The 16,586-nt window shown below is 45.2% G+C and overlaps 1 protein-coding gene across 5 annotated transcripts in view; it reads left to right on the top strand.

Annotated features, from left to right (window-relative positions):
• The window catches only part of LOC105478059 (polyprenol dehydrogenase), a 338,117-nt gene that overhangs the window by 124,860 nt on the left and 196,671 nt on the right, over window positions 1-16,586 (top strand). For all 5 annotated transcript variants that reach the window (XR_011618493.1, XR_011618495.1, XR_011618494.1 and 2 more), the window contains exon 2: window positions 1,079-1,186. Coding sequence is in view for 1 of the 5 variants with exons in the window: in XM_071089377.1 (XP_070945478.1) it covers window positions 1,079-1,186 (108 nt within the window). In the remaining 4 variants the exon portion in view is untranslated. The remainder of the gene's footprint in view (window positions 1-1,078; window positions 1,187-16,586) is intronic.

The following is a 16,586-nucleotide window of genomic DNA, read 5'->3' as shown; positions in this document are numbered from 1 at the left end:
GGAAGGAAGGAAGGAAAGAGGGAAGGAAGGAAGGAAAGATGGAGAGAAGGCAGGGAGGACAAATGGAAGGAAGAAAAAGAAATACAAATCTCTGTCCAAATGTGGATCACTTGTCTTAGCCAGAAATTCAGGTGAGATGCTCTCTGCACCTGTGCCCTCAGCAGCTTTGAAGCAAACCGTATTTACCATGTCTTTTATTTTCTGGGTTCTGATGCATGACTTCCGTGACCGTGTCAGCCCTAGAGACCCTGCCCCTCCCACGGCTAGTGAATCCCCGGAGGTGGTGAACAACCCATCTGTGAGCCTGTCTTTCGTATGCAAACCCACCAATCCAGAATCCGCCCCCAACCATCTCCTTTATTGGGCTTGCCTATTCCACGTCACTCTCCGCCTGCCGTAACCACCCCAAAACCAGGTACCCGAGAGTCAGGGACAGCCCCTGTGGAGTCCGCTGAAATCATTCACACCAGCCCGCGCTAAGCCTCCTCACCTGTTCCTTCCCTTGGAAACCACAAGGAGAGCTCTTGTCCCCTTTGTCTTCCCACCTGACCAAACTGGGTGTGCCCCTGTGTGGTCCTGAGTGGCGTGACACGCCCCTCCTCTTGGGACCTGTGAGTAACAAACCACTTGCTCAAGAGCAGCCTCCTGATCTGTTGGCCCCACCATGCCTACATCCCGATAAAGTCTACATTTTACAACGCAAACCAACAAAGGTGTCCTGCCCGGTGCTGCCCCGAGACCAGAGGTTAGTTCAGGATTCTCGCTCGCCTCTGAAAGGGTATCCATGCTGCAGGCCTTTCTGCCGGTCACATGGACGGCATATTCCAGCGCCTGCCAGGGACTCGTGGGGGATGACGGGATTTATCAGGGGGTTTTTCATTGCACTGTCATTACGCGAGACTAATCCACTTTAATACATCCATGCCTCCTGAGCCTGTGGGAATTCAAGAGGAACAGAAGCAGAAGGAATGGAACCATCCCTCCCTTTGGCATCCTGCGTCTCTGGAGGCTTAATTCTTACAAATATGTGCTCTGCTTTTAAATCTTAGTTTGATGATTTTCTCTTCCTCTTTTTCAGGTTTCCCCCGACAACCTGACCGTGTGGCCATCGTGACGGGAGGGACAGATGGCATCGGCTATTCGACGGCGAAGCATCTGGCGAGACTCGGCATGCATGTTATCATAGGTGATGACTTTGACAGTTACTTGTGTTTTTTGTTTTTTGGGTTTTGTTGTTGTTGCTGTTTTTGTTTTTGAGGCAGGGTCTCAGTCTGTCGGCCCACGCTGGACTGCAGTGCTGCGATCTCGGCTCACTGCAACCTCCACCTCCTGGGTTCAAGCAATTCTCCCACCTCAGCCTCCCGAGTACCTGGGTTTACAGACAGGCACCGCCACGCCCGGCTCATTGTTGTATTTTTAGTAGAGATGGTGTTTCAGTACACTGGCCAGGCTGGTCTTGAACCCCTCAGCTCAAGCCAGCCACCTGCCTTGGCCTCCCAGAGTGCTAGGATTACCGGTGTGAGCCACCATGCCTGGCAGTTAGTTGTATTTTATACCTAACGTGAGCTACTTAGTTGTTCATTTAGACATGTATGCAAATGTTGATTTGCATATAGAAAATTCAGTCAGGTCCACAAAACTCATAAAGGTGATATTCAAAACCTGGAAAACACAGGAAATTGTTGTACTCTTTTGGAAATAGATATATGTGCTGCTTCCATATCGATCCTGTGTTTTTTTTCACATGGTTTCCTGGAAGAAAATAACCATATATCTTTATTACTTTACTAGGGCTGCTATAACAAAGTATCTGAAGGAGACTGGAGGTTAATAAAAAGCCAAAATTTAGTTTTCACAATTCTGGAGGCTGGATGTTTAATATCACAATGAGGGCAGGGCTGGTTCCTCCTGTGGCCTCTCTCCTGGGCTTGGAGACACCGTGTTCTCCCCGCGTCCTCACAGGGTCGTTTCTCTGTGTGTTTTCATCTCCTCTTCTCCTGAGATGTCTTAGTTTATTTCAGGCTGCTATCACAGAATTACCATAGAATGGGCGGCTTATATACAACAGACATTGATTCTCCCACAGTCCTGGAGGCTGGAAGTCTGAGATCCAGGGGTGGGCAGGGCTGGTTCCTCCCAAGGCCTCTCTCCTTGGCTTGTAGGCGCCGTCTTCTCTCTGTGTCCTCACAGGGTCATCCCTCTGTGTGTGTCTGTGTCCTCATATGCTCTTCTTATAAGGACACCAGTTCGATTAGATCAGGGCCCACTCTAGTGACCTCATTTTACCTTAATCACCACTTTAAAGACCTTATTTCCAAACACAGTCACATTCTGAGGTCCTGGGGTTTAGGACTTCAATTTCTGAATTTTGTTCAAACACAACCTCCTGACAGAATCTGAACAATTTTGTGGGATACTTGTTTTTTCTGCATCCATGCCCTGTAGACACTCGATGTTTGATTTCTGCTCTTCTTTTTGAAAATCTCTCTAAAAGCTTATCATGAGCTCTGACTCCTCTTTAGGTGGGACCTCTTCAGGTCTCCCTTCAACTGGGAACAAGAGGACAGTTGGAATTAACCCATTCTACTATTGTCAGTGAAGGAGGGGGGGAGGGGGAGGGGGTGGGTGAAGGAGAAGGAGGGGGGAGGAGAGGGGGCGGGGGAGGGGGAAGGAGAGTGAGTGGGGGAGGGAGGAGAAGGGTGGGGGGAAGGAGAGGGAGTGGGGGAAGAAAAGGGGGCAGGGGAGGGAGAAGGAGAGGGGGTGGGGGAAGAATAGGTGGTGGGGGAGGGAGAAGGAGAGGGGACGGGGAGGGGGTGGGGGAAGAAGAGGGAGCGGGGGGGAAGGAGAGGGGGTGGGGGAGGGGGAAGGAGAGGGCGTGGGGGGGAGGAGAGGGGGTGGGAGAAGAAAAGGAGGTGGGGGAGGGGGAAGGAGAGGGGGTGTGGGAAGAATAGGTGGTGGGGGAGGGAGAAGGAGAGGGGATGGGGAGGGGATGGGGGAGGGGGAGGGAGCATCAATTGCATACCTGGGGAAGTTTAAATCAGCTAGCTTAAATGATGTGCGGAGATGAGCTTGGAAAAATAAAAACCTTAATGCGTATGATGCTCACTGTTGACCCCACCTGAATTTTAATTAATTATTTTCAGACAGGATCCTGTTCTGTCAGCCCAGGCTGCAGTGCAGTGATGTAATCATGGCTCACTGCAACCTCAAACTCCTGGCCTCAGGCAATCCTCCTGACTCAGCCTCACGAGTCGCTGGTACTACAGGCACGCACCACCATGCCAAACTCTATTTATTTATTTATTTATTTATTTATTTATTTATTTATTTATTTTTGAGACAGAGTCTTGCTCTGTCACCCAGGGTGGAATGCAGCGACACAATCTCGGCTCACAGCATCCTCTGCCTCCCGGGTTCCAGCGACTCCCATGCCCCAGCCTCCCGAGTAGCTGGGATTACAGGTGCCCACCACCACGCCCGGCTAATTTTTGTATTTTTAGTAGAGATGGGGTTTCGCTTTGTTGGCCAGGCTGGTCTCACACTCCTGACCTCAGGTGATCTGCCCGCCTCAGCCTCCCAAAGTGCTGGGATTACAGGCATGAGCCACTGTGTCTGGCCCCGGCTTATTTAAAAAAAATTATTTTGGCGGCTGGGCACCGAGATTGCACCACTGTACTCCAGCCTGGGTGACAGAGTGAGACGCGGTCTCAAAAAAATAAACCAATTGTTCTGGAGGTACAGGCTCTTGCCATGTTGCCCAAGCTGGTCTTGGAACTCCTGGGTTGAGGCGATCCTCCCACCTTGATCTCCCAAAGTGCTGGGATTACAAGTGTCAGCCACTATGCCTGGGCACCCTTTGCTTTTAATGAAAGACTGTTATATGACGTCTGCTTTTATAAACATCATACTGTAGGTCTGGTTTTAGATATGCAGGATCATATTCACTTAAGACTTTCCAGGCCGGGCACAATGGCCCACACCTGTAATCCCAGCACTTTGGGTGGCCGAGGCAGGTGGATCACGAGGTCAGGAGATCGAGACCATGCTGGCCAACATGGTGAAACCCTGTCTCTACTAAAAATATAAAAAGTAGCTGGGCATGATGGTGCATGCCTGTAATCCCAGCTACTTGGGAGGTTCAGGCAGGAGCATCTCTTGAGCCAGGGAGGCGGAGGTTGCAGTGAGCCGAGATCACGCCACTGCACTGCAGCCTGGGCGACAGAGTGAGACTCTGTCTCAAAAAAAAAAGACTTTCCAAACCCAATGCCCATTATTGACTGACTTCTTCCTTTCTGCCATTCTTTCTCCTTCTTTCCCTTGTTGTCATTTATGGAAAGATGGTCATGGATCATAAACAATGCTTAGGGCTGGAGATTTCAACATGAATTCGTCTCAGTTCTTCCTTATCTTGGAGGAGCTCTGTCCAGGACAGAGATTTTTCTGGGCCTTGAACACCTTTGCAGAAGCCAAAAAGGCTCAAGCGTAAGAGCATGAGTCTGATCTGGTGACCAGGGGCTCAGCACGGAGCCTTTCCGGGCCTTGAACCTCTGGATGTCTGTTGATGCCTCATTGTACAGGCTAAAAGTCATCATATTACGAATCAATGAAGTTGACATGCATGTAAAAAGTATAAGGAAAAACTGAGCTCTCCACATCATCGTATGCACAAAATCTATCCGATAGAAACTGTGATATCCTCATGCAGCTATTGCTCTGGTTCTGAGCCTCGTGTGTTTCAATAGCTGCTCTCGATGGCCATCCACTTGGCTTTGAGTTGGCTCTATCCAAAAATCTCCGTGGCAGTTTCTGCTGGTGCAAATGCATGGCTGCTGCCCACACCTCTGTGTTTTCTCATCTTCATTTGCAAAAGAAGAAAATGCCAACCTTGCTGACGCTAACCTCCTGAATTTCATGCGGGAATCCCCAGGAGTCTTTGACTCAGAGGGGGAAACCCCACGTTCAGCCCATCTGGCCTTCTGTTTGTTCTCCCTGGAGATGCGTGGTTCATGTCAGCGCACATGGCTCCTTGCTCTGTCCTTCACTTAAGTTTGAGCCTTTTTGGCTTTTGCAAAACATGAGTGCACAACTTAAAATTTTTCTGTGTCATGGCTCTTCTCAACTTTCACATTTTTGAGACAGGGTCTCACTCCGTCACCCAGGCTGCAGTGCAATGGCATGATCTCAGCGCACTACAACCTCTGCCTCCTGGGCTCAAGCGATCCTCCCACCTCAGCCTCCCAAGTGGCTGGGACCACAGGTGTGCTCCACCAGGCCTGGCTAATTTTTTGTAGTTTTAGTAGAGACGGAGTCTCACCAGGTTGCTCGGACTTGTCTCGAACACCTGAGCTGAAGCAATCTGCCTGCTTGGGCCTCCCAAAGTGCTGGGATTACAGGTGTGAGCCACTGTGCCCGGACACTTTTAAAATAATTTTGTACAGGCAGTTCCCTTCCTCATACAACCATCTTTCTCTCATGGGCTTCAGGGTTTGTAAAATAGTATACAGACGTGTGTACTGTTTCACATGATGAAGCTTAGTTTTATTAGATAATGATAACATCTTGTTTGGCTATATCATAATGAGGTAATTGAGTAGAAGGTAATGAAATCTTGTTGGATTAATGATTTGTTGGGCTTTGGGAGCAGGTGAGCACTTTTTGGTCTATTTCAGTCTCTTTCTTTCCATCAAGCCGTTCTTTTACTCAAAGTTGTATCTAACTCCCACTTGAGCATTTTTTCACCCATTCTTTTTTTTTTTTTCCTTCGAGATGGAGTCTCGCTCTGTTGCCCAGGCTGGAGTTCAGTGGCACAATCTCAGCTCCCTTCAACCTCAACCTCCCGGGTTCAAGCGATTCTCTTGCCTCAGCCTCCCAAGTAGCTGGGACTACAGGAGTGCGCCACCACACCCAGCTAATTTTTGTATTTTTAGTAGAGATGGAGTTTCACCATGATGGCCAAGATGGTCTCAATCTCTTGACCTCGTGATCCGCCCGCCTCAGCCTCCTAAAGTGCTGGGATTACAGGCGTGAGCCACTGCACCTGGCCCCATTCTCTTTATTTTATTTTATTATTTTATTTTTATTATTATGTTTTTGAGATGGAGTTTCACTCTTATTGCCCAGGCTGGAGTGCAGTGGCACAATCTCAGCTTACCGCAACCTCCCGGGTTGAAGCCATTCTCCTACCTCAGCCTCCTAAGTAACTGGGACTACAGGTGTGTGCCACCACGGCAAGCTAATTTTTGTATTTTTAGTAGAGAGGGGGTTTCACCATATTGGTCAGGATGGTCTTGATTTCTTGACCTCATAATTTGCCTGCCTCGGCCTCCCAAAGTGCTGGGATTACAGGCATGAGCCACTGCACCCGGCCCCATTCTCATAATAGACTGGGAGAAGTTAAAAGTTTATGACAATTTCTTGAAATTGTCAAGTTCATCCATGTCCATAACTCTCCTGTCTTGGTGTGTTTGGGCTGCTGTAACACAATACTGCAGACCGAGTGGCTTGCAAACCAGAGAAACTTATTGTCCTATAGTTCTCAAGGCTGGAAGTCCTAAGACCAGGGGGTCAGCATGGTCAGATTCTGGTGTAGTCTGTCTTCTAGGTTGTGGATGGCCACTTTCTCCTGTGTCCTCATGTGGCGGAAACTGGATGGGGTCTCTTTTATAAGGGTACTAATTCCATTCATGGTGCTCCACTCTCATGACCTAATCATCCCACAAGGCTCTGCCTCCCAACAGAGTCACCAGGGATGTTAGAGTTTCAGCGTAGGAACTTCGGACGGATACAAACATTCAGTTTATTGCACCCCCTCTAGATGCAAAAGGATTGGGTTTAGATGAGGAGACCCTGTGAGAGAGGGTGCCCATCTGAGAGAATATTTCTAGAAGTTCTTATGAACTTGAGCACTTTCATGATCTGTTTACATCTCCCTGGGACCTGAGGAAATCAGAGACAAGACGTAGGACAGGAGGGGTTCTGAGATTCAGCGTGGAGACTGTGAGATGGTGATGGATTCCAACCCTTGGTTTTGACCATCCATGCTAGGTGGATATCTGCTCTGTCATTAACGACATGACAAACTTTGCAGGACTTTCCGTGTCTCAGACTTCTGCCAATATTTGAGATGACTGGGTCAAAATGATGCTGATTTTTCGAACAGGGAGAGCAATAGGTATTCTCTGAAGGTTGGCTGGATGTGGGCCTAGTGGCTTCAATGATGGTGGAGTAGGGTGAAGAGAGACCCTCAAGATTGAACAAAGATGGGAGGACTTACATCCAATACTGGTTATATTTGACCTTGTGTCTCCTCCAGTGCAATGATCTTTTCGTCTTCTTAATTCTTAATTAAGCTAGGCAATGTTTAATTATTAGTTTAATTCTTCATTAAACTAGGAAGGGAAGAAAACACCCCATTTCTTTGTGCTTTTTTGCCTCATCGTGGTGGTTGAGGTCATGAGGAGGTCTAGTTGGGCAGGTCATGAGGAAGTCTATTGTATGAGGTTGTGATGATGTCTCATTGAGTTTCATCATGATGAGGTGCAGTTTGGTTCGGTCATGATGAGATCTAGTTGGGCAGGTCATGAGGAAGTCTAGTTGTATGAGGTTGTGATGATGTCTGGTTGAGTTAGATCATGATGAGGTACAGTTTGGTTTGGTCATGACGAGATCTAGTTGGGCAGGTCATGATGAAGTCTAGTTGTGTTAGGTTGTGATGATGTCTGGTTGAGTTAGATCATGGTGAGGTACAGTTTGGTTCGGTCGTGATGAGGTCTAGTTGGGCAGGTCATGATGAAGTCTAGTTGTATGAGGTTGTGATGACGTCTCATTGAGTTACATCATGATGAGGTGCAGTTTGGTTTGGTCATGATGAGATCTAGTTGGGCAGGTCATGATGAAGTCTAGTTGTATTAGGTGGTGATGGTGTCTGGTTGAGTTAGATCATGGTGAGGTACAGTTTGGTTCGGTCATGATGAGATCTAGTTGGGCAGGTCATGAGGAAGTCTAGTTGTATGAGGTTGTGATGATGTCTGGTTGAGTTACATCATGATGAGGTGCAGTTTGGTTTGGTCATGATGAGATCTAGTTGGGCAGGTCATGAGGAAGTCTAGTTGTATGAGGTTGTGATGATGTCTGGTTGAGTTAGATCATGGTGAGGTACAGTTTGGTTTGGTCATGACGAGATCTAGTTGGGCAGGTCATGATGAAGTCTAGTTGTATGAGGTTGTGATGATGTCTGGCTGAGTTACATCATGATGAGGTGCAGTTTGGTTTGGTCATGGTGAGGTCTAGTTGGGCAGGTCATGATGAAGTCTAGTTGTATGAGGTTGTGATGATGTCTGGTTGAGTTAGATCATGGTGAGGTACAGTTTGGTTTGGTCATGACGAGATCTAGTTGGGCAGGTCATGATGAAGTCTAGTTGTATTAGATCATGATAATGTCTCCTTTGGTTATGTCATGATGAAGTAGTTGAATAGGATGTAATGAAGTCTTGTTTGATTAGATCATGATGACTGGTTGAGTTAGGTCATTATGAGGAATGGTTTGATTAGGTCTTAATGAAGTCTAATTCCATAAGAGCATGATGAGATATAATTGGATTAGACATGATGATGTGTGACTTATTTAGGTCATGATGAAATCTAGTTGGGCTAAGTCACTCTGAGATCTAATTGGGTAGGTCGTGATGAGGTCTAGTTGAGTTAGGTCCTGACGACATGTAGTTGGGTTAGGTCACATTGAGGTCTAGTTGTCACATTGATGAAATCTTGTTGGATTAGATTAGGATGACTGGTTGAGTTAGATCATTATGAGGTGTGATTTAATTAGGTCTTAATGAAGTCTACTTCAGTAATAGCATGATGAGATCTAGCTGGATCAGATCATGATGATGTGTGGTTTGGCTAGGTCATGATGAAGTCTAGTTGGGTTAAGAACCAATGAGTTCTAGTTGGGTTAGGTCACATTGATGTCTAGTTGGGTAAGTCATGATGAGGTCTAATTGGGTTAGAGCATGATGAGATCTAGTTGGGAAGGTCATGATGAGGCCTAATGGATAGATCATGATGAGGTCTAGTTGGGTTAGGTCATGATGAGGTCTAGTTGGGTTATGTCATCATGAGGTAGTTGAATACAACACAATAAAGTCTTGTTGGATTAGATCATGATGACAGGTTGAGTTAGATCATGATGATATGTGGTTTGGTTAGGTCACAGTGAGGTCTAGTTGACCGAGGACTTTGTAGGAACAAAGCAATGAAGACATGTGAGCAAGCTTCTGGTGCATGTGCATGGGAGTCTCAAGTGTTACCACTTCATTTAGATGATGTTTACTGAGCATCAGGAGCAGTGTATGTCAGCACCAATGTGCCTTTTTTCTGGAGATAAACAGAAAGTAAACACCACATCTGCACCCTACCTGTCTCCTTTCCCACAGAGCTCCTGATGTCAGTGTTTAATTTTCACTGTGAGTTACAGTTTTGACCCTTCAAGTCAATCCAATCAATTATTCAGTCTTATCTCCCCTGTGTGACTTTGAGGATAATTGGATTTATTCTGAGAGAGGCATTTTTTCATTTTGTAAGACAGTTTGATTCAAAGTCAATTAATGAAAAAAATCATTGAACACAATGAATTTTATATTAAATACAAAATAAGAGATGAGCATATTTAACTTCAAATTTTTAATTAAAAATTTATTAATATTTAAAGAATAATCAACTACTTGTAAAATAATTCAGATTATAACCTGGGTCCAACTGAAGCACATTAATATGATGAGGCACATATATCAGTTGTTCAAATTCCCATCTGTCCACAAGATCTTAGTTTCATTGTTTCAAAATATTGTTTTGGTGGGGGATCATTTTTTTTCATAATGCTTAATGGAATGTCATCTAAGATGTAGGTGGGGTTGGTAAACTTTTTCTGTAAAGAGACCGGTAATAAATGTGTTCATATGTTTCTCTCATAACTATGAGCTCTGCCCTAGGAGTGAGTAACCACCCATAGGTAATATTTAAAACAACAGGAAAGTCTGTGTTCCAGTAAAACTTTTTTGTACAATATCTAGCTGCAGACCAGGTTTAGCCACAGATTGGTGACTCTGGTTTGGGCTCAAAATCTTTTTGTTTCTGTTTTGAAATTATACTGCTTTTTTCCAATATAAGAAATCTCTTGTACAGTCCTCAGGAAGGGTAGATAGTGATGAGGTCTAATTATGTTATAATGAAGTTTAGTTGGGTTATGATGAAGTCTAGTTGGGTTGGTCCTGATGAGATCTAGTCGCATTAGGTCCTGATGAGATCTAGTTGGGTAAGGTTCTGATGAGGTCCAGTTGGTTGGTCATGATGAGATCTAGTTAGGCTATAATGAGGTCCAGTTGGGTTGGTCATGAGGAGATCTAATTGTATTAGGTCATGATGAGATCTAGTTGGGTTAGGTTATGATGAGGTCTAGTTGGGTTGGTCATGATGAGATCTGGTTGGGTTAGGTTATGATGAGATCTAGTTGGTTGGTCATGATGAGATCTAGTTAGGTTATGATGAGGTCTAGTTGGGTTGGTCGTGATGAGATCTAGTTGTATTTGGTCATGATGAGGTCTAGTTGGGTGAGATTATGCTGAGGTTTATTTAGTTGGGTTAGGTCATGATGAGGTCTAGTTGGGTTAGGGTATGAGGAGATTTAATTGAGTTAGGTTATGATGAGGTATAGTTGGGCTGGTCTTTATGAAATCTATTGTATTAGGTCATGATGAGATCTAATTGAATTATGTTACGATGATATCTAGTTGGTTGGTCATGATGAGATCTAGTTGTATTAGGTCATGATGTGATGTAGCTGGGGTAGGTTATGATGAGGTCTAGTTGGGTTTGTCATGATGAGAACTAGTTGTACTAGGTCATGATGAGTAGTAGTTGGTTTAGGTTATGATGAGATCTAGTTGGTTGGTCATGTTGAGATCTAGTTAGGTTATGATGAGGTCTAGTTGGGTTTGTCATGATGAGAACTAGTTGTACTAGGTCATGATGAGTAGTAGTTGGTTTAGGTTATGATGAGATCTAGTTGGTTGGTCATGTTGAGATCTAGTTAGGTTATGATGAGGTCTAGATGGGTTGGTCATAATGAAATCTAGTTGTATTAGGTCATGATGAGATCCAGTTGTGGTAGGATATGGTGCGGTCTAGTGCATTGGTCATGATGAAATCTAGTTGTATTAGGTTATGATGAGATCTAGTTGGATTAAGTTATAATGGGATCTGTTTGGTTGGTCATGATGTGCTCTAGTTAGGTCATGATGAGTTCTAGTTGGGTAGGTCATGATAAGATCTAGTTGTCTCATGTCATGATGAGGTCTAGTTGGGTTAGGTTATGATGAAGTCCAATTTGGTTCGGTCATGATGAGGTCTAGTGGGATTGGTCATTATGAGAATTAGTTGTATTAGGTCATAATGAAGTCTAGTTGGGCTAGGCTATGATGCGATCTGGTAGGTTGTTCATGATGAGATCTACTTGTATTAGGTCATGATGAGATCTAGGCGGGTTAGGTTATGATGAGATCTAGTTCATTGTCATAATGAGATGTAGCTTGTTTATGATGAGGTCTAGTTGTGTTGCTCATGGTGGGATCTAGTTGTATTAGGTCATGATAAGATCTAGTTGGGTTAGGTTATGATGAGGTCTAGTTGGGTTGGTCATGATGTAATCTTGTTGGATTATATTATGATAAGATCTAGTTCGTTGGTCATGATATATAATTAGGTCATGACAAGGTCTAGTTGGGTTGGTCTTGATGAGATCTAGTTGTATTAGGTCATGATGAGGTCTAGTTTGGTTAGGTCATGATGAAGTCTAGTTTGGTTAGGTCATGATAGATTCTACTTGGGTTAGGGTATGAGGAGATTTACTTGGATTAGGTTGTGATGAGGTCTATTTGGGTTGGTCATGATGAGATTTTGTTAGGTCATGATGAGGACTAGTTTTGTTGGCCTTGATGAGATGCAGTTGTATTAGGTCATAATGAAGTCTTGTGGGGTTAGGTTATGATGTAGTTAAGCTGGGTTCAGTTATGATGAAGTATAGTTGGGTTGGTCATTATGAGAGTTAGTTAGGTCATGAGGAGGTAGTTGGGTTGGTCATGATGAAATCTAGTCACAGTCAGTCATGATTAGATCTTGTTGGGCTGGTTTATAATGAGATTTAGCTGTGTCAGGTCATGATGAGGTCTAGTTGGGTTGGTAATGATGTGATCTCGTTGTATTAGGTCATGATGAGGTCTAGTTTGGTTAAGTTATGAGGTCTAGTGTGGTTGGTCATGATGAGATTCAGTTAAGTTTTGATGAGGTCTATTTGGTATAGTCATAAAGATATATATTTGTATTAGGTCACGTTGAGGTCTATTTGGGCTAGGTTATAATGAGATTTAGTTGGCTTAGGTCATGATGAGGTCTAGTTGGGTTAAGGTATAATCAGATCTATCTGGGTTAGGGTATGATGAGGTGTATTTTGGCCGGTCCTAATGAGATTTAGTTGGGTTAGAGTATGATGAGGTGCGGTTGTGTTGGTCATCATGAAATCTAGTTTTGTAGGTCACAGGAAGTCTAGCTGGGTTAGGTTATCTAAATTGCAACTGTCTTTTAAAAGTGACTTTGTGCCACATATACTTTGTGTTGTCCATGAATAGTACATGTGATACATGTAAAATATTTAAACTTGTATTTCATTATCTATTTACTTATTTTAATTGACAAAAACAAGTGACATATTTTTATGGTGTACAAAGTGTGATTTCGATATATGTTTCCATCTGGAATGGCCAATTCAAGCTAATTCGCATATCCATTACCTTACGTGTTTCTTTTTGTGTGTTTTTGGAAACACGTAAAATCTACTCTCTTTGCAATTTTCAAATATGAATTATAGTCACTGTGACTAATTATAGTCAAGTTCAAGACTATAAGTCACTAATTTAGTTACCTTTAGTACAATAGATCTCTTGAACTTATACCTTCCGTCAAACTGACCTTTGGTGTCATTTGACCAAAATGTCACCAACCCACCCCCCTAGCACCTGGTAATCACCATAATACTTTTTCTTTTCTTTCTTTCTTTTTTTTGAGATGGAGTCTCACTCTGTCGCCAGGCTGGAGTGCAGTCATGTGATCTCGGCTCACTGCAACCTCTGCCTCTCAGGTTCAAGCAATTCTCCTGCCTCAGCCTCCCGAGTAGCTGGGACTACAGGTGCACACCACCACACTTGGCTAACTTTTGCACTTTTAGTGGAGACGGGGTTTTACCACGTTGGCCAGGATGGTCTCGATCTCTTGACCTCGTGATCCACCCGCCTTGGCCTCCCAAAGTGCTGGGATTACAGCCGTGAGCCACTGTGCCCGGCCAGTAATCACCATAATACTTTTTCTTGTGAGTTCGACTTCTGGAGCCTCTACATATGGGTGAGATCATGTGGGATTTGGCTTTCTGCAGCTTATTTTACTTAATGTGATGTACTCCTGGTTGATCCATATTGTATCACAGGACAGGTTCCCCTTCTTAAAAGGCTGAATGGTATTCCATGGTGTAGAATCCCACGTTTTCTTTGTCCACATATCCTTAGGTGGACACTTAGGTTGGTTTCATAGCTTGGCTCTTGTGAGTCAGGCTGCAGTGAACATGGGACTGTAGATATCACCATAAGGTGCTCATTTCATTTCCTTTGGATCTATACGGAGGAGTGAGATTGCTAGATCATATGGTAGGTTTATTTATTTATTTATTTATTTATTTATTTGAGATGCAGTTTCGCTCTTGTTGCCCAGGCTGGAGTGCCATTTCGTGACCTCGGCTCACCACAACATCCGCCTCCCAGGTTCAGGCAATTCTCCTGCCTCAGCCTCCTGAATAGCTGGGATGACAGGCACATACCACCCAGCCCAGCTAATTTGTATTTTTAGTAGACACGGGGTTTCACCATATTGGTCAGGCTGATCTCAACCTCCCAACCTCAGGTTATCCACCTGCCTTGGCCTCCCAAAGTGCTGGAATTACAGGTGTGAGCCACCGCACCCATCTGCAATGAATACGGGAGTCTAGATGTCTCTGCAAAGTGCTAATTTCATTTCCTTTGGATCTATACGGAGGAGTGAGGTTGCTAGATCCTATGGTAGGTGTATTGATCATTTTTTGAGGAACTCTCAAAAAAAAAAAAAATAAGGCCACCCCTTTAGACACACCTTAAAATCCAACCTCTCTGGTCGAAGATACTTAAAAAAAATGACGACGACATCCAACTGTAGTCTCCTGTCCAATGCACATTCACTTCCTAAGACATGAAAGAAACCACGCTGGGTGTGGTGGCTCGTGCCTGTCATCCCAGCACTGTGGGAGGCCAAGGCGAATGGGTCACCTGAGGTCAGGAGTTCAAGACCAGCCTGGCCAACAGAGTGAAACCCCATCTCCACTGTTTTCCGTAATGACGGTACCAATTTCCATTGCACATAGAACATGTAATGCCTTCCCTCCCCAGACCCCTAAACACGAGGGATGGAGCAGAAGGCAGATGCACTGTGTTGGGGACTTGTGTGTGGTGTTTCTCTGCACATGCAGCAGTTGCTCAGTAAATGCAGGAACGACTCCAGCAAATGTCCCACATCCAGTTCCTTAAAGAAGCTCCCTCCAGATCTGAGGAGACAATTGCTGAAGGTGACGCTGGCCGAAGAAGATATCGCACATGCCACCCCACCTTCTCCATTCCTCCAATGTGCTGCCTCTGTCCTATGCCAGTGTTGACTGTGCCGCCATGGAAAATGCCCTGCCCATGAAGGTGGTCTTCCCAAACAATCGCTTCGCCTGGCTTTTTTTGATGCTCCCAGCTTTTTTCTGGCCACGTTGGTCTTTCATGGGAAGGTGGAGGCTTCCTTCTTACTTCGTCCCGGCTTCCAGCATGTTTCCCTTTGATTTTCCTTTTTTTTTCTTTTTCAGATGGAGTCTAGCTCTGTTGCCCAGGCTGGAGTGCAGTGGCACGATCTCGTCTCACTGCAACCTCCGCCTCCTGGGTTCAAGCGATTCTTCTGCCTCAGCCTCCAGAGTACCTGGGATTATAGGCGCCTGCCACCATGTCTGGCTTTTTGTTTGTTTGTTTGTTTTGAGACAGAGTTGGGCTCTGTCACCAGAGTTGGGCTGGAGTGCAGTGGCCTGATCTCAGTTCACGGCAACCTCTGCTTCCCGGGTCCTGGTTCAAGCGATTCTCCTGCCTCAGCCTCCCTAGTAGCTGGGATTACAGGCATGCACCACCATGCCCAGCTAATTTTTATATTTTTAGTAGAGACCGGGTTTCACTATGTTGGCCAGGCTGGTCTTCTTTTTTTTTTTTTTTTTTTTGAGACGGAGTCTCGCTGTGTCGCCCAGGCTGGAGTGCAGTGGCCGGATCTCAGCTCACTGCAAGCTCTGCCTCCCGGGTTTTTACGCCATTCTCCTGCCTCAGCCTCCCGAGTAGCCGGGACTACAGGCGCCCGCCACCTCGCCCGGCTAGGTTTTTGTATTTTTTAGTAGAGACGGGGTTTCACCGTGTTAGCCAGGATGGTCTCGAACTCCTGACCTCATGATCCGCCCGTCTCGGCCTCCCAAAGTGCTGGGATTACAGGCTTGAGCCACCGCGCCCGGCCCAGGCTGGTCTTCAACTCCTGACCTCGTGATCTGCTCGCCTCAGCTTCCCAAATCCCAAAGTGCTGGGATTGCAGGTGTGAGCCACCGTGCCTGGCCGCACCCTTTGATCTTGTGATGACTGATACAGCAGAGCTGCCCAGCAGTGGATGACTACTTAGATTTTAAAAGTTCATGAGATTTCATAAATCAGCTCATGAATGTACAAGGCCCCAGTGTAAAGGTTACCTTGACTTTGAATTTTTTTATCCTTTCTTGTTTTGTTTTGTGTTGGATGCATAAGACATTTATAGATGGAATATAGCTTTCAGGCTATTTCTTCCTCTCCCTCCCCTCGAAACCCACCTCCCTGAAATGCCTGCCACCTCCTCAGCGCCAAAAGACTCCGAAAGCAAATATATGACGACAGTATATCATGTTCTATTTCTTTAAGGAAGTCAAAGGTGCAAATTACCTTGGCAGCTTCAGTCTTCTGATGTTTGAAACTTTGAATTCCTTCAAGGGAGTGCCAATTTAGATATTCCTTTTACTCTGCCCCGAAGGATGGGCTTCACGCTATTGATCTTAGCCGTCTCCCGCTGGAGCCAAACACATTTCCAACTTCAATTGTTTCACTGCCTCTCCTCTCTTAGATATTTTTTAACTCCTTGCTGAAAACACTTCTCATTGTTTTTTGAAAAGTGCATTCTGGTAGTTAATTTGGGAGCCCGTGGCCTTAATCCAGAAGAAAGAATACCGAATACAATGGTAGGATATCAAACCGCATGGTGTCTTACTTGTGTTGGAGTGTGTAAATTCAACACACTATGTTGACTCAGCATGCAGGAATGCCAGAGAGAGCGATTGTTTGGTCATGTATTTTCACGCAGAGCCGGGGATGGTGCTGTACTTCGGAATACCTCACTGGCTCGGGCTGGGTGCAGGTAGGATG

The sequence above is a fragment of the Macaca nemestrina genome, chromosome Y (assembly GCF_043159975.1).
Source record: "Macaca nemestrina isolate mMacNem1 chromosome Y, mMacNem.hap1, whole genome shotgun sequence".
NCBI classification, from domain to species: domain Eukaryota; kingdom Metazoa; phylum Chordata; class Mammalia; order Primates; family Cercopithecidae; genus Macaca; species Macaca nemestrina.
This window is presented reverse-complemented; position numbering and strand designations above follow the sequence as displayed.